The 26555-nt window shown below is 34.1% G+C and overlaps 1 protein-coding gene across 2 annotated transcripts; it reads right to left on the minus strand.

Moving 5' to 3' along the window:
- Positions 1-578: 578 nt before the first annotated feature.
- On the minus strand, positions 579-26553 carry LOC142984122 (uncharacterized). 2 transcript variants are annotated; one of them, XM_076131509.1, is made up of 6 exons: positions 26364-26553; positions 12567-12629; positions 12099-12158; positions 5352-5453; positions 4433-4540; positions 579-4114 (listed from the first exon to the last, which is right to left on the minus strand). In XM_076131509.1, exons 2-6 carry the CDS (start codon positions 12567-12569, stop codon positions 1100-1102), a joined length of 3288 nt encoding a protein of 1095 aa, XP_075987624.1. In that variant the 5' UTR covers positions 12570-12629; positions 26364-26553; the 3' UTR covers positions 579-1099. The 2 variants fall into 2 exon arrangements, with proteins under 2 accessions (XP_075987624.1, XP_075987625.1); XM_076131510.1 differs by lacking the exon at positions 5352-5453.
- Positions 26554-26555: the final 2 nt, after the last annotated feature.

Raw genomic sequence — 26555 nt, forward strand, 5'->3', positions numbered from 1 at the left:
TTATTTGAATTATCCTGTTCAGAACACTTTCCATGGCTCTTAAAACATGAACATTATTTAAATTATATTATAGTTAAAACATGTATGAAGTTTGAAATCGCGATGAAATTGTTTTAGCTAGTTGATACATTTCCGACGACGCGGCCAGTTGTCCCGACATACATATTACTGTTTTAAATGTAGTTATATATTTATATACATATATATTTATATATATATGAGCTTTGTTTTACGAATAGTGTAGTATTTTGCCTGAGGTGACGCGTGGAGAACTTTGTGAGATATTCAAAATGAAAAATAAATTTTATTTTTAATTCCAATCGTGTAGTTTGTTTTTTATTTAATGATCCTTTTATTTTTATTCGGTTTTTTGGATTCGGGCTACGTTTTTTATGAGAATACAATTATCATGAGCAGTACATTTTGATAGCCTTGATATCGATATTGTTACTATGATATTTAATAGGTATGCTAACTATTTATAAAAAAAATCAAATCTAGGCTAAATCTCGACTAAAATCTGTATTAACAGATTCAAATTGAAATGTTCTGTCAATAAATTGAAGAAAAGACAAAACTTAATAATAACGTTTTTATTTTTCAAACCATCAACAATTTTTAATATTTACATCACTTACAACTAAAATTATAATAAATTAAATAGTTTAACAATTGAAACAATACATTTAGTAACACTACACCTTAGTTATTAAAGATTCACAGGAAAATCTTACATGCCCATATACCTATGGGCATAGGCCATTTTTCAAAATGAGTTTGAGACAACTACATAGTCCACCGCGCTGACCAAAATTGGCAGCGTCCAGAAATATTTATCATAATTACAAAAAAAATACTTTTCAGATTCACGTAAGTATGTAAAAACAAAGGAATATTATTCTTAGGACCGCCACCTCACTAGCGCCATCTATTTCTCTCAGCTCGCAACTATGACACAATATAACAAGGAATACTGAAATAATGACTACATAATTTAATAATGAGCATTTTTACAGCGAACACTTATACTAAGAGGGAACGTTTTAAAATACGACTTGTATTTTTTTATCATGGCAATTTTTATCAAGATATTTTGTAATCAAGACTTGTTTATAGGCATACCGTCTAAGTCTACTTCTGTACTGGGAATTAAAGGAGGCTGGAAACCTCCGTACTCGATTCTTAAATTGCTAACTTTGGGCTCTCGGTCTGCCCGTCTCATTTTATACTCAACGACGTAGTTCTTGTTATTCTGCCACCAATCGTCTTGATACTGAGGTGGTACAGGGCCGTAGTACTGATTAGATCTATTCGGTGAGTTAGTAATATAAGTAAGATAGTTAGCGAGTTTATTCAAGCTTTTCTGTTCTTGAGATTCCCCGGACTCGCTTGATTCCCCTGAAGTATTATTTATATACTGATATGATGACGCGTATTGGTTTCCCCATTGCGTCGAATGCATCGGCTTTAGCTTTTCCTTTTCCTTCATTAGTTGGTAGTACTGCGATAAATATAGGTGTTGCGTATTAGGAACCTTTTTCTGCTTATGCTCTTTTTGAACCTGCGGGACATTCCTGGTCTCCGAAGACACGTCCGAGTGAGAGTATGCATATGGAACTGGTACATGAATAGGCCGGTCTATGTATTTCTCAACAGGATAAGGCACTTTCACTTCAACCGGGACTTGAACCGGATAAGGGACTTTCTTCTCTACGATTCTCTCGACCGGGTAAGGCACTTTTTTCTCAACAGGGTACGGTTTGTCGATATACTTAGTGACTACAACCGGCTTTTCGACAATTTTTTCCACGATTTTTTCGACTGGGTATGGAACTTTGACTTCTTTTTCAACTACTTTTTCTACAGTAACCGGGTAAGGGACCCTTTTCTCTACTATTCTGTCAACCGGGTAAGGTCGAGGCACATGAACCGGGACGGCTACCGGCTGTGGTACAGGCACCTGAATATGTATCGGTTTATCAACATATTTAGTGATCGTGACCGGTTTTTCCACGATCCTCTCGACTGGGTACGGAACCCTTTTCTCAACCGGATATGGGACAGGAACGCGAGTCTCATAGTGAACTGGATAAGGCACCTTCTTCTCAACAGTATAAGGGACGGGGACTTCCTTATGAATGATTTTCTCAACTGGTTTTTCTACTTCAACGGTTACAGGCACTGGTCGATCTACCGGGACAGGATATAACACTTTATGTTCAACCGGGTATGGTACTTCAACCGGATAAGCGACTGGGGTTGGCACAGGCACTGGGTGCAAGACTTGCTTCTCCACAACCTTTTCAACCGGGTAGGGAACATGTACCGGTCTGTCCACGTACACTTTCTGTTCGACCGGGTAAGGTACTTGGACTTCAACCGGGTAGGGACGGGGCACCTCGACGGGGTAAGGTTTATCAACATATTTAGTTACTTCTACCGGTTTTTCAACGATTTTTTCCACATGCACTGGTACAGGCACTGGCCTATCAACTGGTACTTGAACTTCAATATGTTGCGGATACGGTACTTTCTTTTCTATATATCTGTCAACGAATTTAGTTATAGGCACTTCTTTTTCTATAATAATAGGCTGGATTATCTTCGCATTATCATTGTTATAATCTTCGTAATAATGTTCACTTCTCTGGTTATTTACTTCGCCGTTTAAATTCACTTGAACCTGCGAGCGAATGTTTTCACTCGGTTCTAACTGGTCTTGATCATTCTCTTGTTCCTTCTCCCTATTTTCTTCTTTCGCTTCTTCATATTGATACAACAGTTTGCTCATATCCTCTTGCATCTTTTTAGAAGATTTCACAGCTTCTACGTATTTGTTGTAAAGCGATTTCGCTATTTCAAATCCGCCTTTGTTATTACTGCGTCCTTCGTCTAAGTCTAAATATTCATGGACTTCCACATCGTTTATGTGAGTGATTGAGACTGGTATAGATTTCTGTACTTCGACCACAGTTCTTTCTCTAGGTGGAGATTTTACAGTGTCTGAAATCAACTCGCTGTCGGCAGCTTCATGGTCATCTAATGTATTAAACATTTCAGAATCATTTGCATTGATAAGACGCAAAGCGACTGTGATGGGAGCTAAATAATTCTGATTTACAGGTCTTGGAGTAACATTTACAATGTCTTTGTCTTGTGTATTCTGTTCCTTATTAGTTTGGTTCTCTTCTAAAGTATCTTTCACTCCTACAATTTGATAACCATTCGCCATGTAAGGCACCATAGTCGAAACTAAATTATCAACGATCTGCTCTCGGAAATTATTGTACGAGCTCTCAGACACGACTATAGGTGTAGCGAAATCATATTTATTTCCGTCTGATTGCAATATCTGTTGCTTTGAGCGATCATTTTCATTCTTTTGTGCATTATTGCTGAGGATATTTCCTATCTTTGCCTTCACAGTTATGTGAGTTTTACTGTCCTGTCCATCAGCGTCTTTGCTTTTAACAGTATACCGGGAACGTGGTTTTATGTCCTCAGATTGTTCATGTATGTGCTTCTCGGCTGCGTGATTGATGAATAACAAATCTTCATTTGAAATAAGATCCTGTGTTGAAGCCACTAGCTTGTCGATACCATCTTGGGTAGTATTTTCTTCATACAAAGGTGTCCGTATTGTTGTGATGTAAAACCTTTCTGTACGAGCGTTAGGACGAGGTGATTCCACTCTGAACTTAACTTCTCCCCTGTAAGTATAAGGCGTTGGTAAACTGGCAGCAAAATTGTTGATATCGTGTAAATCATAAGAAGGTACTTCAGCGAATAAGTCCTTAGATTTCTTAAGATCGGTTTCTAGTTCTTTCGACACGTGTTCTTCAGGGTTTGAGCAATTGTGATCTTTGAAGATACGGACGGGTGAGCGGTACTCATTGAAATCCTCTTGAGGAAGAGGCTTGGAGTCTTCGGTTTTAAGCGTGTAGTCTGCAGATGTACCAGTGTAGTAGGTGTTAGTGGGTCCAGGGCTAGGAATCTGTTGTGGGCTGGACTGGTACGGCGTGAACTGTTGCAGCAGGTAGATGTCAACTGGCTGCGCGCTCGGCGGCGGCGCTTGGATTTGCGTCGTGTTTTGAGCTTCATAGACATTTTTTGTCTGGAAATAAAAGAAATGCAATAAAAATGTATGATTACCGTGGTAACGAAAAACAGAGCGAGCTGCTGTGGAAGTGCAACTAGGTAAATATTTTAAATATGTTTAGAAAGATATCGGTCTGTTTCTTATTAACTTTTCTCGACTACTCGATATTCTCGACTGAAGAAAATTACTGTTAAATTAAAACACATTAATTCCGTGCGGAAATCGAACTTACAACTACTAATGAGACAGTTCCTGCACTTATAAACACTGAAAAACTCTTTTGTGCTGTAAGTATTCTAAAGCTTTCCTGACAATATACCTATGTTTTCTCACCTTTTGATTATTAAGCTCGTGCAATTTGTGACCAAGCGTGAAGCTGCCGTGCGTCTGCATCATCTCGTGGTGGCCGCTGTCTGCAGTGTAGCGAGATTGTTGCTCTGACTGCAAAACAATAGAACAAGTTATACCCTTACTATTGACAATTGATTACTTGGCAACTTACTCAAACAGTCAAATCAGTCAGCTACTCTTTATGAAATGTCAAAAACACATCTAATATATAAATATATATAATTCTCGTGTCACAATTTTCGTTACCATAGTCCGTACCTACTCCTCCGAATCGCCTTGACCGATTCTCATGAAATTTTGTGAGCATAATGAGTAGGTCTAAGAATCGGCCAACATCGATTTTTCATATCCATAAGTGATGGGTAAGGGGCAAGATACCGTCTTAAATGGCAGTAAATGCAAACGTGTTTTTCAAACTACCCACAATATTTTTAATAAACCATAAATCAATGCGTCATTCTACATTATTAACTACGCTAATAACTTATTCTAATTTCTAAATAATTATATTTTAACAGTAATTGTGAGAGTGTCAATTTAATTGTGTGCGAATCTATGTTAATTCTTTGTGTTGAAGAAAATTGCTGCAGTTAAGCTATAGAACCTTCAAGTTCAGGTATGTGTTATTCTCGTAATATTTATTTGATTTTGGTTAACGTAAATATGTCAAACCAGTTACATTATTATTAGATTACATAGAAGAATACACCTAATTCAGGGTGCGTAGTACTCGCAACCGGCGTTTCTGTATGACAACATGTATGGATGTGAATGAGGCAAGGAAAGTTTGTAAGGATCGTAGGTCCAAGCGGCATGCTTTGGTCTCTGCCAACTCCTATGAGAAAACGGCGTGATCTATCTATCTTATGTATGTATGTTCGTATAGAAGATATTTGTTTACTTGAGGCAATTTGAGATAGTAGTGCCCGACAGCGCCCTGTGCGTCACCGACTGGTGTTAGTCGCCAGCCCCAACCGAATGAAGTGCCATCCTGCGATACTTTCTGAAAACACATAACATATCAGTTTAAATAACTATAGAGAAAGGCAATTTTCTTATTATTGTCCCTTTTGTAGGCTACAGTTCTTTTCGCGTAAAGAGAGACTGGTTATTATTATTATGAAGGCCAGTATTATTATGAACTAGTATTTAAATACATTCATTTAAGAACGGTCGAGCTCATAGTCCTGCAGTATTTCCTTAAGATGTTTTCTTAATCATTTAAGCATGAAATAGTTAAATATTTCTAATATCTCTGTAACCTAAAAAAGTAATTGATAATTTACGTTTGAATCCACTACTTGCTTCGGAGACCCATCCGATAATAAAAAAACCTCAGGCTTTACGCAAACGTACCAATGAATTTCAAATCAACGGATCAACAAGAACAAACCAGTATTTATCAAAATTAACGATCCAATTGAAAAATTAACATCACAACACATCCAGCGAAGCGAATGAGGAATTAAACCATTATTCAATCATTTACGCATTGTGTTCTTTCACTGACATAATGTGAAATGCTATTATTAAGATATTTGCATTTTTACACTATTAATTTTATAGCAATACGTGTTGAAACCAACAGTGCATGATTGAAACGTTATTAGTACATAAGGCTTACTTACACATACTCGAGTTGGCACATTCAGCAATATTTATCGAACAACAAAACCAACTCGAAGCAAATACTGCACTTGTTCGGTTTGTACCGATCGGGTAGGTCCTTCAGGACCGATCATCATAATTCAGTTCTAAAGTTCAGGCGTGGCAATATCGAGCCGCATCTTTCGCGAACATTTATCTACAGATATTCGGTTTTACCGCCCGGCTAGGCCGATTAATAATGTATAATAGAATACGGTAATTAACGCTAACACGCATTTCACCTTAAAATGCCTAACGTTTCGGCGCAGGTTGCACTCGCCGTGGTCCCAGGCTGACTGGCGAAACGTTAGGCTTATTATACATTAAACATGCAACGCGCGAGTTTAAAAGTTAGGCTGATTAATGCCGAACCGAATATGTGTGTAGTAAGCCTTATTCCCGTCAATAAAACGATTATTTGTTAGCTAAGCTGTTATTAATCCATAAATCAGTTTATGTAATGTGTTATGTAGGTGGAGATTAGTTATAAGCATCTAAGCGTTATGTCCTGGGTTTCCTTTCCGGTTCGGAAAAAAATGCTAGTGTTTTTATTGAGGAAAAGTTCGGAAAAGTGTATAAATTATATACGTAAGGGTAATTGATTGGTTTTATAATCGTCGCTATAACATCTTTACTTAATTATTCAAAGAGCAATACCAATGGTTTCTATAAAGTTTGTCAATTTTACGAGTTTTTGAATTTACAAGAATTTTTTGGCGGTAAGTAATCCCTGGGACTAACACGATTTTTTTGTGGTAAGCTGCTTAATCGTTGAATACAAGAAAGCTATAATATCATTGATGGAAACGGATACTATTTATAAAAGAAAACTGAGGGAAAATCACATGCTATATATTTTAGTTTCAGCGCCACTTACGATGTCTAAGAATACATTTTGGAAGAGGAAAGGTAAAATACTTGTCTAAATTGTGTTAAGCTAATCTATACTTAACTTAGCTACACGGCAACTAAAGTTTACACACTTTTATACCTAGTAAAGAATTGTCAGAAAATCTTATGTGTTATCTAGAAGCTTATATATGCCAATTATAATGCCAACGAATCAATTTTCCGATAAATTGCATAACATAAGAAAATACTTGTCAAAAAGTTAATCTATTCTTAACTTAACGGGCAATTAAAGTTTCTTAAACCAAGTCGGAAGCTATCAAACAACAATTTATATTAAACAACATTTCTAAGGCTTTAGTAAGCCATATATAAAGTTACTTATGTGTTCGTACGGAAGAAATATTCTCTCTACGACCAGTAGCCATATATGTGAGTAAAACTAACTGGTAGTGAGTAAAAGTGGACGAATAAAAAGTGCAACGAAAGCAGTCGGTGTTTTTACGTTATACATTCCTATAGGTTTGATACGTAGGTAACTTTTACTAGATTATTGTACCGGTATAGTTTTACTTTCGATATACATACATATATACATAAAATCACGCCTTGCGATAGGGGTAGGCAGGGACTAAATAACGCCACTTGGTACTTTTGACTGCCTCTGGCGCAGTGGTTTAGGTCACCAAGCCGCTACAATTGCGTCGGGAGGCCGTGAGTTCGATTCCCACACGGGACAATTATTTTTGCGATCCACAAATAATTGTTCCGGTCTGGTTGTACTTTGTCTCCGTTGTTTGTATGTTTGTAAAAGTCTCTGCGACACAAGAGTAATTCTTAGTGCGGGAGTTGTCTTTAAAAAAAAAAGGAAAAGGTACGATCCTTACAAACTTCCATTGCATCATTCACATCCATACAGTAACGCCAGATACGAATTCTATGTACTAATATAATACTTTCGATATTTTCTAAATTTTAGGTGGGAAGATGGCTTTTAGGTTAGAGTCTACCGCCATAAAAAGATTTACTATCAAATTTAATCAAGAAATATATATCGTTTATTTTATGAGTGTTATGCCACTTTATTACCTTTTACATAACATGACAGTATTTACTGCATGAATCCTTTCATCAAATGCCAATCCATGCTATATACAGCTATTTTTTTACTACTATAATATTACAAACAAGTGGCTTGCCCTGGCTCACATTTAAACCTCCCTCTTGAATTACCTTATCTATTATAACAAACTGCATCAAAATCCGTTGCATAATTTTAAAGATCTAAGCATACATACATACAAACATAGGGACAGACACGGGAAGCGACTTTGCTAGCTATTTAGTGATGCAAAAGATTGCAAGGATGTACATATGTATGTATGTTTGTTACTCTTTCACGAAAAACCTACTGGATAGATTTTGATGATATTTGGTACACAAATAGTTTAGAAACAGCATTAATACATAAGATACTTTTTACCTCAGGAAATCTGGCCATCTTATCACGCAGGCGAAGTTGTGGGCAGAAGATAGTCTTCAATAAAACAACTATTACATTATTTATATACTAAGAGGAAACATTTCACTTCATGTCACGAATTATTACGAACACTGTTTATTTACGTAACACACTTTATGTGAAATGGTGTTAAGATGTGCTTGAGCACATAATCAGTAAGATTTCTTAGGCTGCAATAACTTTTAACACAGTTCATGAGATTTCCTTATTGGAGTAGATAGATTAGAGTGAGTTGCGCACTTTGACTATTTATTCATATATTTAAAAGATGAATATTTGATATGCAAGTGTATCTGTAGCTTTGATAGTTTTAGAAGTATTTTGTGATATTTTAGATACCAGTTTTATTCTTATTGTCAGTGCTGGGCTGACGGGTCTGCTCTGCTAATGCAAATACTGTTTAAAAACGAAGCTATTAAACTGAACTAATTTATATAACTACCGACTGTACAAAGGACGCCCTTAGAACGAAAAGTCCACCGTAGTGGCGGTAGATTTGATAGAAACTTACTTACTTGAAATAAAATTTCAGCTAAAATTGTTTGAAGAATTTTTGATTCCTTATAATATTCGAAATCATTAAAAAATTATGTTCTTACACTTCAAAACGTATTTTGTTTTATACATAGAAATCCAGGAATGATTAGGTTATAAGGAAGATATAAAATCAATCAATTAGTAAGTTTAAAACGTAATCAGTTTGACTTCCACATTTCACGCAGTAATTATAAATGATGGATGGCTCAAACACTGCATGTATAATATATCGCTAGCGATTGATTGCTTACTGCCTAATAAAGCCTAATTAGTGCAGTATGGTGTAACTATTACACGATGAAATGTCCTCGTAATGTAATGATTAATTGCCGATCTTCTTTCTTTATTTCCTTTCTTTCAAAAAAAGGCAACCCCAGCACTAAGAATTGTTCTTTTGTCGCGGGGACTTTTACAAACATACAAACAACGGACACAAAGCACTACCAGACCCGAAACAACTATTTGTGAATCGCACAAATAATTGCTCCGTGTGGGAATCGAACCCGACGCAATGGTATTGGCGTAGTTGACCTAAGCTACTGCGCCATGAAGGCAGTCTAGGTCTTGGATACGATTTCCTGGCCATGTAGGTGTTGCATTATTGGGTACTGGAGTATTGTAGACGAACTAGGTAGAGTCTTGTATGGTTATTGTATGGTTTGCGACTGATATATACAAAATTTAAATTTAAAACTTGTGTAGCTGACGGTGGAGCTTATGATACAGCTAATTTATTTTAGAATTTTAATAGATTTTTATTTTTTTTTTAATTTTAGAAAGACGTTAAAATTTAAAGTTAAAATGAACTTAAGTTTTATTTCAGAAATACTCAATTCAAAATCCGACGACTACTTAATGCTTTAAGTATTGAAAGTTACGTTTTATTTTTATCAGATAAGGATATCTGATAAAAGTAAAGCGTTTTATATTATTTAAATTGTTCATAACATTTATTACAATTACACAAAAATGGGGTTAATATATAATTAAGTAAAAGCACAAGCTGTAAACATATTTATTTAACTTTCGACAACAATAAGGATATTACAATAAACACGATTTCCTTCCTTCGTTTATTTACAATTATTTTGTACAAACGACACGATCCTTTATAATTTTATCGTTACTTTTACCTCAAACGGGAAGTGAACCGCCTTTCACTTGCAACTTGTTATTTCTGAGACACACGTGTTATGTAACTTAAGGGCATACATAGATTCCGTATGAATAGCTCAATACATATAAATTTTATATGTCTGTCCATATTTTCTTAAGATATTTACGGATTTTGCGTAAGGGAAACTTAAATTATTATAAACTGTTGCTTAAAGCCAAAACTGTTTATTTTTTTATTGTAATAAGTAGAGTTCTAACCTAATATATGTATAAGATGTCGAGGTCTCTTTATTTAACCAGTTTCTGTTCCATTGCTAGGCACGGGTCTCCTCGCAGAAGAGGGAAGGGTTGAGCCTCGAGTCCAACACGCTAGAAAGACGCGTTCGGTGGTCTAATTCAACGAAATTAGCACAATATGTGTCTTTTACATTGGACTGCATACATGTATTGCAGATAAATATTGTATTAAGTTAGTGTCAAGAAGAATGCACTTTCGTTCGTGGCTCAAAGTGCAGTAGTGGCAACTGCAAACTACATTGAGGTATGACAAATAAAGCAATCAAGTAAGTATCATTTGGATTTCTTTTAATAATAGGATTTTCAGTAAGGGGTATGGTCTTCTACAGTTTACATCAACCATACATAACAATAAAAATTGATTTTTACACTATGTTAGAGCTGTCTATGTTTACAAAGAATTATTTATCCTTAATTTTAGTAAGTTAAGTCATGTTTTAGATCTAATCGTTACTACAATTCATGGCGTTTAAAGCCGCGTGCAAACACTAGCAAGTAATGAAGTTAAGGGTACTTAGTGAAGTAAATTACGAACATTATAACTTAAGTGTACTTAATACGATATGAAAGTTGTAAGCAAAGAACTTGGTTATATTTTAATGTTATACTAGCTGCTTCCCGCGACATCGTCCGCGTAAGAAAATCCTGGGGTATAAAGTATTCTATATGTTAATCCACGTTATAAACTGAGCTGTAAAATTTACGAATTTACAATACTTATTAGTAAGATTAAGTTTTAGTAATCAAAGAAGCGTCAAATTAGCTATTGCTGTAGCGTGATATCAAGGTTCGACTCCTGAGTCGCACATGCGTATGCCTGTCTCGTATTTAAAGATTTATCTATAAACTAGACTAGGTAATTGCCGTAAGTATATCAAATAAAGTAAATCCTATGTAAGTTTGTACTTTTCTGGAAATAAACTTGAATCTTATCTCTCTTAAGGCTTGCTTACCAATCAAATAATCAATTAGAGCTAGAATATATCCCTTTATTGACACTTAAGTTTGACCAAAAAAGTATTTATGACAAAAAATATCGGGAAAAAGACACCCAAAGCGTGTGAGGCAAGTACTGGGACCATACTGGGATCGGTTTACCGCCGCAAAGCCCTACTTAATATATTCAGAAAGCTAATCTATTAAAACGGCTCGATTATCTATTCACAATGAGACCATATCTTGTAAGATACTGTATTATGACCATAGCTAGGCTACCTAGTGCTTCTAGAGTGCCTAGACTAGACAGTTAGGACTATAACTAACTTTCTCTTAAGCCAGGAAACGGATGTAATGTATGGCATTGTTATATTATCGTACTATGAGAAATCTCGACGTTACATTTGTAAACATGTGTTAAGTTGAAAGTAAAATTTGATTACTACAACCATACTCTCAATGGTCCAAGTGTATACGACAGCAGACCGTGAGGTCTCGGGTTCCATTCTTGAGCTAACCGGAATGCTATTGAATTTTCCAATATTTATTATAATGTGTGTCTAACTGTATATGTATACATAGTAGCTCATAGCTCATGTGAGCAACCGAAGATTGAGTAATTAAAAAAAATCTAACGTAGAAAATATCAAAAAAATCCTGTCCATTTCAGCCCAATTAACACACCCTCTAAAAAAACAAGAAATGTAATACACTTATATTACTACTATTTAATTATATACTTACTGTACTAGTATATTGCGCGCACACAGCCGACACGCTGAACGTTAACCACAACCGCACCCACTGAAAATAAATATTAAACATTATTATTATATTATAATAACCAAATAAATTGTGTATTAGATGGTTGTTTGAATATTATCGATATTTTCATAGTCAGTTTGCTTTATTCAAGCATAATATTTTGGAGATTTTTAAAAATGTGAAAGTGTTATCATCATAATAAAGAAATTATAACAGATTTTGATAAAAAGAGTATTTAAATTGAATCCAATATAAAAATAATTTCAAGTAATTTGAACTATAGAAATAAATGAACATTTTCACAAAATATAAAATTGTCTCTTACTTCCTCAATTGTTTCCAAAAAAATCTTAGCATAATTTCACAAATAATTAAGACTTTTAAATGAAAATTTTCTAGTTTAAATAAGTAAATAAAGTCAACAAGAATAAAATTTACAGTACTTACCATATTGCCTGATAGCAGCCGTATGTCCCAAACTGCTTCTTCTTTTCCTTTTCCCTTAGAATTCTGAAACAATTAAATCATAATATATGTATGATCAATATTCAATTATTCATTCATATCTTAAATGACTATTGTGTTGACACACTGATTGTGTGATCTATATAATATATCAATGATTATCATCAAATTAAATAAGTCTTAATAATATAATAGCTAATTATTTTAGTAGGACAATGAGTCGAAAAATAATAGGGTTAAGATTTTTACGGCATAACGGGGTATGTGGTTCTCAAAGCTCGATTATTCAGCAAGATGTTTTGTTTTTAACTGTTCTAAAAAAACCTATACTAATATTATCTAGCTGAAGAGTTTTTTTTAACACGCTTATCTGGTGCGAGTTGAAAAATTATTTTCCTGTTGAATAGCCTATTTATTGAGGACGGCTATAGGCTATATAATATCACGCTACGACCATAAGGAGCGGAGTAACAGCGAAAAATATTACAAAAACGAGGAAAAGTATGACCCATTCTCTCTTCTGTGGCACAAGCGAAGTTGCGCGGGTCAGCTAGTGGTCTAATAAAATGCCTTTGAATGTATAAAAGAATTAAGGAAACGTTACAGTAGACGTTTACAAATCTTTAAGGCTTTAACTTTTGTTTGATAGAAAAGAATATTTGTCACTCGTTGCTAATATAGCATCATCCTTTCAGGATCACATAGGTAAGCGAAACCGTAGTCTAGTGTCTGTAGTTCTACCTTACCTAACACCTAACTCATTCAAGTAAAATTTAGTTATAACGATTCCCTTTCAATTCTCGCCTTTAGCTCAACACTTTCAATTCAATATCTAGGGGCGGAACTTCACAACTGGTACACTTGAACGAAACAATAAACAGTTTGTAATTAATCTTGAGTATAAAACAATAGGTAATTTTACGAACACGTTATTGTTATACTCTCTACAAACTACTTTTAGATTATGTAATAAAGGCGGGAGTAATTTTAGCTTTTGTTAATGATTCTTTTGCGTACGATCAGCTTATAATAGCACTATAGCAGTGGAATGATTCCCATACTTAGTTAGCTTGGTGCATAGATATGGAAAATAATATCCTCAAACTATACAGCACGTTATTAAAAAGTAATAAAAAGGCAATAATAATGGCCTCCTAGGCGATATCTGGCAATGACGGTCAGTTTCATTGAAACTAACCTACGGTGAAGGACTTTGTTTATAATGTCCTAATGTAATAATGAGTGTGTACACTCTATTCCATCACTCTCATAACCCGGTAGGCCGGATAGCCGACACAACCAGTGAGAGGTCAGGCGAAGGATCGACGGCCTCACGTGCTCTTCGAGGCACTTCCTAACTCAAGGAAAATTCTGATATATCTCAATATAGACTTTCTGGCCCGTCCCAGGATTCGAACCCGTGACCTCTTGCGCGGCAGTCAAATACACTACCCACCGCGCAGCAAGTGCAGACAACCAACAACTATACTACTGTAAGTAAAAACTTTGTAAAATCCACATTGTTTTTGGTTCGTTACCCTTCTAAAGTACGTTTGTGAATATCAGCAAAATTCTCGAACACAGTTTACGATATATAAACAAATCAAGCATAATGTTTACCCCGAGAAATGAAAAAAGGGAAAATACAAGACGCGGGAAAAGCTTTTTGCCTAAACAGGTACCTATCTGTCAAAATAATTCCTGTAAAAACGTTGACGATTAAAAAATCTAAATCAAAGTAAATTTAAATCTGAACTTCTACAGTGCATTTAACTTCTATTCCGCCATACTATAACATGTTACGAAGTGATTATATCATAATTATTCACTCGTCAAGTAATACATTATAGGCTGTCACGTCACAGTGTTAGCGTTGAGGAAATGTCCGACTGCCTGTAACAACGATTAGTGAGAAAATTACCGCGTGTGTAAGTTATGTGTAATATATTACGTATGACAAAAAACGACTAACTATTAAATGTAATTGTAAAGTAAGTTTTATCGTTTAAAATATAACAATAAACTAGCTGACCGGCATAGTGTTATTTGCATGTAATTTGGAAAAATAAAAAGTGAATTTTGGAAAAAACAAAAGCTTGTCTATATTTTGACCTATTTCTGGTCTAACTAGTCTCTGTAATGGTCTGGCCATCATATATTCGACTGCTGATTACTTGGTCCCGGATTCAATTTTTGAGTTGGGGAAAAGTGCTAATGCACTTTTTAATTTTTTATCAGAATGTTGTCAATAATAGTTTAGAGCTTGGTAACTTACCTCGTATTTAGTCTAGTCTTACTTCCTATTTAACGGGACTAATATAGAAAATGACGAAACGCGGGTATATTTCAGTCACCTTTGCTTACAAGTTCGGGTAAAAAGGGTAATATTATCGTTAATTTATTATCACAATGGACTAGCTTAGATTCTTTGACATGGAACCGTTCAATAATGCTTTAAAATGACCTACATTCCTATTGATTTATAGACTATATTTAATAACCTTATTCCAAACACCATAAAAGCAATAAACAAAATATTACATAAAAAAGAAAGTGTTGTTAACTAACGATGGTCCGCGGATATGTCCGCGTAACGTTATCTCATGTGTATCAAGTTCCGATGCTCGGATCAGTGATGTAACTGATTGATTTATGTATGTTGATTATGAAGTGTAAATGTAGCTTGAGTTATGATTGTAGCTACCTACCTACAAAAATATTGACGTTAATAGTGAAGTAAAAATAAGTTTGTTGATATTTATCTATACTAGCTGACCCGCGCAAACTTTGCTTGCGTCACATAAGAGAGAACGGGTCAAAATTTTCCCCGTCTTTGTAACATTTTTTACTCGTACTCTGCTCCTATTGGTCGTAGCGTAATGATATATAGCCTATAGCCTTCCTTGATAAATGGGCTATCTAACACTGAAAGAATTTTTCAAATTGGACCAGTAGTTCCTGAGATTAGCGCGTTCAAACAAACAAACAAACAATCAAACAAACAAACAAACTCTTCAGCTTTATAATATTAGTATAGATATAAAAATGAATTGCTGTTTGTTAGACTCGCTGAAACTCGAGAACGGCTGGACCGATTTGGTTCATTTTGGTCATGAATTATTTGAAAATAAGAGGTATTAAATAAAAACAAGAAAGCGTGAGCGGAGCAGCGCGCGTCAGCTAGTAAGTATATACTTACTAGCTGACGCGCGCTGCTCCGCTCAGTATGTTAATCAGTTATTTGGTTACCATAGTACAAGCTCGGTTTAATTTGGAATCAAATGACCGTGCGTGACTTGTCCAATGGTATTCATTTATTTATTTTGTTGCCTAGATTAGTAGGAATAAAGGATGTAGACTATTAAATATATTCTTATACAGATACATTAACAGCCAGGCTCACATACCCGTGCTAATCACACAAATATTTGTCCCAATGGGATTCGTACCCACCACACGCGATGCTACAGTTATTGCGGCGAGGTGATCACATAACCACTGCGCCAAACGTGCAGTTTTTTTTAATTTCTATCTATCTAAAATATTTAAAAATTTCAGCGATCGTCATTATGTTATGTAGATAAATATGAAAATATATCAGTTCTCATAGATTAAGTATTCTCTGCTAAAACCAGTTTATATCGATAGCTATTCGATAAATTATGATATGTTTTGATGTTATATCATAATAACTGACTTGCGGTTGAGTGATTATGTTCAACATCATCCGGTCGACCTACTGATACGATATGTGGTTCGATACCCCGGGCTAGCAATTTCGCACTATTAATTTTTATTTGGTATTTTATTGATGGATTAAAATGTCGGTCTTTTGATACTGTTGATTGCTACTATGAAATACTGTGTTAGATTTGAGATCGGAAATCCAAACTTATTATTATAGATGCTAAATTATTTCTGTATATTACGCTTGCAATACTAATCTTAAAAGTTACTGAACCGATTTTGATGAATCTTAGCATCTTAAGATTTGTTTATCATTCTGTGGATGGGTGACCATCTTATACATATCGAGTTCCTCCGTGTTTCGGAAGGCACGTTAAATTGTAGGCCCAGGTTGTCATTTCCAAAGATCTTTGACAGTCGTTACCAGTCGTCAGAAGCTTGAAAGTCTGACAACCAGTCTTACCGAAGGTTATCGTGTTATAACACAGGAAACTGGGTTGTGGAGGTCAGATAGACAGTCGTTTCATGTAAAATACTGGTATCCAGTTGTATCCGGTGACACTGGAAGCCGACTTCAACGTTAGAAGAAAGGCTAGGTTGAGGATGTTTAAAAACATACTTGTCGTTTCTATAAAATAAAGAACCGTGTAAATTATTCTTGCTGAAAGTGACAGTGTCAAAGCCAGCAGTGTAAGTGACATGTATAGTGTATGTATAATGTATATTGTATAAGTGTATATGTGTATAGTGGCTACTGAACCAGTGGTTGTAGGAACAAACGCGTATTGTGATACAATTTACTAAAGCTTTGCTCTCACTACTTTCCAATGAGGCGTAGGGTGTAGGAAGATGGCGGGTTTGAAAAAATAATACAAAAATAACGTATATTCCCAGTTCTCCCCTAACTCTGTCCCCCAGGGAGACAACTGGGAATTGTCTTCCTACATTTATTCCCAGTTGTCACCCCGGGGGACAGTATTGGGGAATTTACCAACAATAAATGCTTAAGCTTCTCTGGGAGCTTTTATTGGCTTAAACACGTTGTTTAAGAATCAAAATAATTTATTTTATAGAGGCCAAATTCAGACACTCATGATTGTCCAAAATAAAATAGGTAAATTACCGCCATTTCGGAAGGTAGTAGCTAGTTAGTTAGGTCACATGCATCAAATCACATGATTAGGAAAATGAATTTTTACATACAGCAAATTTTCAAATTATCTCCTTAAGAACGATACACTAAACTTTCATGATAGAATTACATTCTTAGCTCCGTGTGGAAATCGAAGTCACAACGCAGCCAGCCGACTTATAGCGATTTGAGACCATCGTGCTGTTGCATACGAAATCTAGCTACTTACGAATGGAAATTATCGCTTTAATATCTTCAAATCGCTTCCTCTTATAACTTAAATGATGCCCTAGAGCTTTTACTTGCACTAAATCCCTTGCGGCAGGTGCGACACACACACACACACGCAGGCTACATTCACTCGTAAGACAAGAATATACTATGTATATCTACCATTAGTTTACTATTTATTGTTTTTTTACGCACAGAAATAATTATCACTTGTTCTAACTGTGAAGGAAACCATCGAAATAAAATTTCATGCATTTTCAAAATACTTTTGAGGGGATCCTACGTTCTGAATCCAGACACTGTGCATAATTCCGTGGTAGCTGCTTTAAAGTTAATAATTGAACATAAAGAGACGACCTATAATATTTTGCTGTACCCGGAAATTGAACCTGTACTAATTAGCAACCATCTACATGTAAAAAGTCCTTAATTTTTGATAATGCTTTTAACTTTTTTTAAGTACAATTCCCGGAATAAGAATAGCTCTTGTGTTGCTTGAACTTTTATAAACATACAAACAATGGCCGCAAAGTACAATTTGTGGGAATCGAACCCACGACCTCCCGACGCCATGGTAGCGGCGTGGCGCCCTAAACCACTGCGCCACGGAGGCAGTCAAAATTAAAACAGGTTAGAAAATTATCTGGTCTCTACCTACCCCTACGGAAAGAAGTATTATACTGACTTATGTATGTACATATGTAATTGAAACATTTCATCTCACTAACATAGTGAACAATGCATATGAGCGTTAATGACCATGTTTGTATGTTTGTAACATTGATTACTGTAACACACGATACTTAGCCACACTTTGTATAAGATCTATGTGACAATGCACTGGTGGGAGAAAGTTATGCGTAATTCTTGAAATGATTTGTCTACTGGCATAAATTGTATGTACTCGTAACCGACGGTCCTGTATGACAAGATGTATGGATGTGAATGAAGTAAATTAAGTTAGTAGGGATTGTAGCAAGTGGATTTTTTTAAAGTCAACTTTTAAAGACAACTATCACACTAACAATTATTTACTCTTGTGTTACGCTACTTTTACAAACATACAAACAACGGGCACAAAGTACAACAATACAACTATTTGTGCATTGCACAAATATTTTTCTCGTGTAAGAATCGAACCCACGACCTCTCGATGGAATGATAGCGGCGTGGCGACCTTAACTACTGTGCCACGGAGGCAGTCAAAGTCAAAATTCCTTGTTCCCTGTTTAACCCCATAGGAAATAGGATTCTATCTGATTTTCACACCCTTCGGGGAAAAGAAAATTTATTTTCCAAGCGATGTTTGTATTAGAATTAATTGTCACTTAATAAAGGAAAACATCGTAATGAAACCTTACATGTCTGAGATTTTAAACCAGTTAACTATGGGATGCGAAATCCCCAACTCTCACTTGACTCTAAAGGACTTAAGGCTTTCCTTCCATTCCAGGAGGAGCCTTTGCCCAGCAGTGGGACAATAAAGAGTATTTCTTTACGCAATACACGCATTTTTTTCTTTAAATTATTACATTCTTTCTGCAAAACTATTAAAGAGATTTAACAAAAGAATTTTTAACACAGATAATAATCTTACTAACTTGACAACAATAGTTGTGGGACACAAACCGTATATATAACGTGAAATAACTACAATTAAACGCTTATGTAATTGGAAAGTGCGTGTTACAAGTTAACTTGTAACTTAATAGCTCATTTAACTTATTACATATTACATTTTTCTACATCTAACAAAAAACACTGAAATATAAATTAACAAAATATTTTGATACAAATAAATTTAATATTTATATATGTTACTGTAAAAGCCCGATCTGTGGTAAATCCTAAGATTTTCCGGTAAAACCAAAGATTTACCAACTCGCAATGGTAAAAGTCCGAACAATTATTTTATTTCGAACTTTTACCTCTATTCACTTGATGATGTCGAGATGTCGCCGAAATAAAATTGGAAATCGAACATTAGTGCTAACTTGTGAATATTTTTCTCTTATTATTTTTATTTGCAAAGTAGTATTATTACAGTATACGACTGTGCCGCGGTCTACAGAGTATCTGACTTCTAGCCACGAGGTCCTGGGTTCGATTCACAGGTCGTACAAAGTACTATTGGTATCTTACTAATTAAGCGACTTCAAAAAAGGAGGAGGTTCTCAATTCGTCGCGTTTTTTTTTTTACATTACCTATATATTATTTTCAACAGTGGTTCTTTGAGAGTTTGATAAAGTGCCCGATAGGTTTATGGCAAATGGCAATAGACTCGCCACCTAGTATGGTATTTATGTGAATTTAAATTATTAACGGTGAAATGTAGGTGTATTTCAGACACCTCTGTCAACACTTTTCGGTATGATAATCGTAATATTATGTATATATTATCTATACTAATATTATAAAAATGAAGAGTTTGTTTGTTTGTTTGAACGCGCTAATCTCAGGAACTACTGGTCCGATTTGAAAAATTCTTTCAGTGTTAGATAGACCATTTATCGAGGAAGGCTATAGGCTATATATCATCACGATACGACCAATAGGAGCAGAGTAGCAATAAAAAATGTTACAAAAACGGGGAAAATTTTGACCCATTCTCTTATGTGACGCAAGCGAAGTTGCGCGGGTCAGCTAGTATATTAAAATAACTTTCAAACAATACTCAATTCCTTTATTTTAACATCAAAATGAAATGCGTTTGTGTCGTCATTTTGTGATTGTCGTAAACGAGTTGTCGTGACAATCCGGTGATATATCGATTGTTTCGTATGTATGTATGTACGCATTGTGAAAGTTATTATGATTTCATATTATAATAACGTATTATTTTGGTGAATTATACTATTGTACTGCGGTCATAAAAGAAAGGTACCTATTCAAGAATAGTCATTTCGCAAAGTAAAGTTTTACGTGTGTTTCAGTAAAAATTTGAATATTTTTGACATTTTTAGACCAAATTTTTGTGTAATTATAAATTGATTGCTCTCTACGTCCCTTGGAAAAAGTGTAATTTTATTTACGTAAATAATTTTTCTGTAACGCAAATATTAAAAGCTAGAATTTAACCAGATTATTTTCCATAGAAGTAAATTACCACATATTATTTAACAAATTTCTCTGCCGTAATTACAATAAACTCAAAAACTATAGTAGTTGTCACTTATAAACACAATAATAAAAAAATACTTACTTACATCAATGTTCAATTCAGTACATGTGGACAATATTCAGAAAACGTACAAATACTTAACTTTGTATTCGAACCCACCACACGGTTAGTTATTTCTGCAAACGTTAACCACTGCGATCATTTCATTTTTATTAGTAAATAGTAGTAATGTCGTTCTTCCGTGAGCGTGCGTGTATTATGAAACGGTAGCCGGTATCACTGTATATTCGATGAATATCAAACATTGTTACATTACAGTCTTGTGTCGTATTAATGAGCGTTATTCCTTCCTTCTGACGAGTTAATGTGCGAATATTCTGTTAACTGTGTTACCCAGGTGAGGTTTGTCTGCGTTTGAAACGGATTTTTGTGTTGTTTCGATATTTTTTCGTTGTAAAAACGGATCCCTATTGACTGCTGTCTGTCACCAGGTTGTATTTCATGAACCATGATAGTTAGACGGTTGATGTTTTCACTGGTGATTTATTTCTTTTACCACTATAACTACGTAAGTAAATATTACACGAAGTCGTAGGTTATCAAAATATGTAATAAAAATGTAATATAAGACATAGATGTATTTTTTGTAGTGTAGAAAGATTTTTATAATCAGTTTAGAAGTTCTACAGTTGCTTGGGTATAAAAATAAAGGAAAATTAGCTATCTGGCGGGAAAAAAATCAGAAATTGACGAAATGCGTACCTATAATATCTATATCATACCCTTACATATGATGAAGTCATTAATATCAATATAAAGAAAAGTCGTCAGTTTAACTGAAAAAAATTGATTGCCCGGTTTAAACACTCTTTCAATCATATTTACTAAGATTTTTGCTTGAGTTTTCTCTGGTGATCTGATGGTCTCTAACTGACCCCCGGTTTCTCAGGTGCATTTAGCGATTGTTTATCTATTCACCTAACTGGACATAAATACATCATCGTGCTATTTATCGGGTACCTTCATAAAGATTTTTTATGTATCGAGCTAGCAAATGTGTTTGCAAAATCTCTCCTTTAGCATTTATTCGAAAAAATATCATCAAACTTAAACAAATATATAACCATCTCACTTTCATTCGCAGTCGTACATTCTCGACATAATCGTTCATATCGTACATCTAGTTCATTCACTTAATAATGGCTTTATCTCGCTAATGCCTTCACTTTTCATTATTTAATACATATGTTATAAGACATTGTTCTTGCGTGCTATGGTTTAATCTGACGGTGAGTCATGGTGTCACTTTCCAAAGGATTATGGAAGGTTGGAGCATGGTTTTTTGAATAGAAGTGCTAGTGAAATTAAAAGCGAGAGATTAGAGTATTAGTTATTCGTTAAAGAAATTAATTAATCCAATTAATAAGTCTTACTGTCTTATTAATATACGTCGTGTAAGCTGTTATCATCAATTTAGTAACTAGTTATGGCTGTATTTTTTTGAAATACAATTCCCGCACTAAGATTTCCTCTTGTGTTGCGGGGACTTTAACACACATACAAACAACGGATATAAAGTACAACCAGACCCAAAACAACTATTTGTGGATAGCACAAAATATTTGTTTCGTATGGGAATCAAACACACAATTTTAGTTTAAATAAAAATTATTAAGATGGTGCCGCGATGTAGTGAAACTAAAAAATGTGAGAAATGTCACTACGAAACAATTAAATAGATCAAAGTAATTATCACGACAATGCACATTAACATTTCAGTAACATCATAATTGTATGTATAAAATTAATTTTCATTTATAATTTATAAGATTTATTATTCTGTAAACCTCTTATTTCGCGTAATTACTTTGATTTATAACACTGAAACGTATGTACTTATATTATATTGACTGCCTGATTTATATCCAAGCAACTTATATCATATGCAGTTAGATATTGACTGCCTCTTTAACGCGGTGGGTAGTATATGCGACTGCCGTACAAAAAATCTCGGGTTTGAACTGGCTGGGTTGACTGGGTTAACGAAAAATTTTTGAACCTGCACTTGTAAAAGTTTCATCTAAAATGCTCAAGCTACAAATTGTAATTGGGTAGTTTCCTGGGTTAACGACAATTTATTAAACTCGTACTCGTAAAAGGCTCATCTAAAATGCTCAGGCTATGTAGCTATTTTCGTAAATAATGTTAAAATTGTAATTATTACAAAATGAAACATTTTATTAGACACGGTATAGTGACGTCACTACGTCATATTTCTATACTAAAATGTGTTTTTGACATTTCGTAAAGAGTAGCTGATTTGACTGTTGTCAAGTGCTCAATTCAGATAAATCATGCATGTGAATACTCTCTACTAAGTTGTTGAACTATGACAATAACAGTAAGTCATAATGCTTGTTTTAACTCGTAAGTATCATGAATTCATGATACATCTCTATTAAGAAGAACATTGATACATATATCATTGTTAATTGATGAACAAGTGTAATATCTCGGCCGTAAATCTACAGAGGTAGGTAGAAGAACTCTCGTTTACTTAGAAAACTCTTCACGTTAAACAATAACAATTTCGAACCATGGGTTAAAAACGGCAAATAGCAGTTTAATGTTTTCTTTATAGATTAGCCAAATATTTTTTTGAGTGGTAATCAAATCCGCTACCCTTCTAAGTGGCCAAGAAACCATACTACTAAACCTAGTCTAAAAAATCAGAATACTATCTTTCAACCTTATAACAACTTTTCAATCATAACATTTATAATTAATTAAGACAAATTTCACAATACACACACTATAACTATAATTTACGAATATGTGAATCGAACCCGTATTCGCGAAATCGCAATATATTGAATGTAGCAATCATAATATCTGAACCATCTAAACACTGATGAACATCTAATTAGTTATTAATATATATATAATTTTGACTGCCTCCGTGGCGCAGTGGTTTAGGTCGCAACGCCGATACCACTGCAACGAGAGGTCGTGGGTTCGATTCCCACACGGGACAATTATTTGTGCGATCCACAAATAATTGTTTCGGGTCTGGTTGTGCTTTGTGTCCGTTGTTTGTATGTTTGTAAAAGTCCCCGCGACACAAGAGCAATTCTTAGTGCGGGAGTTGTCTTTTTCAAAAGAAAAACAAGAAATAGTTATACAATTTTTTGTGACTTTCAATCAATTTTGAAACTGTGTACGAAAAATACAAAACACAGTTTTCAAACAAAGTTTACACGGACGTTTATCAGTAAGAAACAACACTACATTTTCTTGTCTATTGGAAGAAAAATTGATTTAGTGTAGTGACAATAGCTTCAGACATATCTTCGCACAGATAATAAATTGACGGTAAATTATAGCACAACTCTCGATTTCAATCTTTTACAAATGGCAATATTGAATAATGTATCAACATTAATAAGTGAACGATCGGTGATTAACACGGTACTTGAGATAACGATGATAATCACTCATTCTAGTGTTTGAAATGAACACTAAAAGCAATTGAAAAATATTTATACAAACAACTAGTCTCGAGAATTTGTTTGTTGGTTTGCTCGTGTTTATCTTAGGAAATACTGGTCTGATTTTGATCATTCTTTTATATGTAGAAAGCTACATTATTCTATAGTAATATAGGTTACAAAATTGACCAAAATTTTAAGCGAATAAACTACCGCGAAATAAAAATAAATTTGGAACTACGATAAAAAAAAACTAATTTTAAATTGAGTGATATTTTCGTTTATTTGGTGAGATACAAACAAGACTACAAATAATTAATTTAGTGATTATATTATTCTTTTTATTTTAGCACTGTTATAAAAAAGTAATTAAGCACTCTGGTTATAAGCCGTTTTAAAAACACAGTTACTTCGTCGCCTAAAAACAACACACACAGTGAACGCGTTGATGTCTTCCGTATGGAATGATATGGAAGTGTCATAAATAATTAAATTTTGTGAAAAACATTCAATAAAATACTAATATATGCATGTAATATGCTAATTCTATAATTATTAACACCAGATTTATGTATCAATTAGATTATGTCATCAATTAATGATAAAGTAAGTCACGATTTAACATTTTATTGAAAGCTAACGAATGCCATGGTTTCGCATTATATCTTTTAAAAATTTTCTCCCGGTTTACATCTATTACCCTGCAGAGTTAGATCAAAATCGGTATAGCCGTTTTCAGAGATCAGCAAGCCCTACTTTACTTTAAGTACACTTTAAAGTAGAAACTTTTAGTAGAAAGACATAATAATATGTATGTCCTTTTTCGTAATTTTATCCAACGACCCAAATTTTATTCATATCTGTTTTGCCATTTTGGCACAAAACGGAACAAATATACATACTATTTTCTTTAGGATATTAGTAAAGATATTGTCGATTAGTTTTTGTAATATTGCCTTTTAACACGCCTACCTTATTTCCTGTTGTTAGAAGCACTAATTATTGCAATTAACTAAAAATTAAATGAAAATAATTTAAACTTTACTGCTTTATAGAAGTTAATTGTCTATAAAAGTGCTATTATATATCGTTAAATACTTATAATCAACGAATTTCCTATTCGTTACATATTTCAGTGTTTCAGACACGTACTAATTAATCCATCAAAAATAATAAATGCAAAAGCCTGTGTTACACTTTTATGATAACTACTGAACTGATTTTGATGAAATTTTATTACATTTCATCGGGAGTTAACCTGGTGTGGTATATTCAAGCTGCCCTAAGGCCTTTGACATAGCTTAACGACTGATATCTTAATTGATAATAACTGGCACTGACATATTACACACGGTCATTAAATACTAAACAGACCCTGTACTATGGTAACCAAATAACTGATAAACATGCTAATATACTTCTAAATACATACTTATATAGATAAATTAACGACCAACCTCAGAACAAATTAATTGTGCTCATAATATAAAATATTGTCCCGAGTGGGATTCGAACCCATCACACGCGACGAGGTAACCACGTGAACCACTGCGCAAAACGTGCAGTTATGTTAGTTTGTTCCAAATATTACTAAAAAATATATATTCTTTTCTTGCTAATAGGTATTTTTGTATTAATATTAAGTGCACGAGCTTGTATATATTTATTAAATTTTATTTCACGAGCGATATATTATTTCAGTAGAAAACCTTTTCAATTACTGTAATTGAACACGCGAGCTGTCATGTAATATGTAATTTTTAGTATATAAATATTTCATATTGTTTCATTAAAATCAAATATTTCAGTATTATTTAAAATTTTACCTAATATCATGTTGAATTTTGTTGAATTTGACATACTTAATAAAATATGGTTATATTCGATTTAGTTATATTTCTATGAACTTATGATATTAGTTTCACACCGCACGAATGGAAATGAAACACATCGACATCAAATTAAATATTTAGCGATATTATTAGAACTACAATAAGTATAATTTTTGGATATTTTGTTAACAATCAAAAATCAAATATACACGAAACTGCGAAAACTGTTCCATTCAGTAAAACATATCATAAAAATATATAACAAAAATAAAATAATACATCCTTACCGATTTATTCCGAAATTCACAATAAAAAAAACACTTTTAAAAAGTCACACACTCAAGCACAGATAATATATCATGCAGCCAGTTATGTCAATAGTTTCGCGCCAAAAGCGCGTACCGTTTGCGCGCGAGTTGTCGACTGAGTGGCTGAATGCAACGCCTCTGGCTTTGCATCGAAGGTACTTTTCCTTCTAG

Source organism: Anticarsia gemmatalis, chromosome 26 (assembly GCF_050436995.1).
Source record: "Anticarsia gemmatalis isolate Benzon Research Colony breed Stoneville strain chromosome 26, ilAntGemm2 primary, whole genome shotgun sequence".
Lineage (NCBI taxonomy): Eukaryota > Metazoa > Arthropoda > Insecta > Lepidoptera > Erebidae > Anticarsia > Anticarsia gemmatalis.

Coding starts and splice junctions, on each gene's coding strand:
- LOC142984122 (XM_076131509.1), bottom strand. Junction 5,454..12,098: donor GCGCGCAATATACTAGTACA/GTAAGTATATAA, acceptor ATGTGTTTTCAG/AAAGTATCGCAGGATGGCAC. Junction 4,541..5,351: donor ACTATCTCAAATTGCCTCAA/GTAAACAAATAT, acceptor ATTGTTTTGCAG/TCAGAGCAACAATCTCGCTA.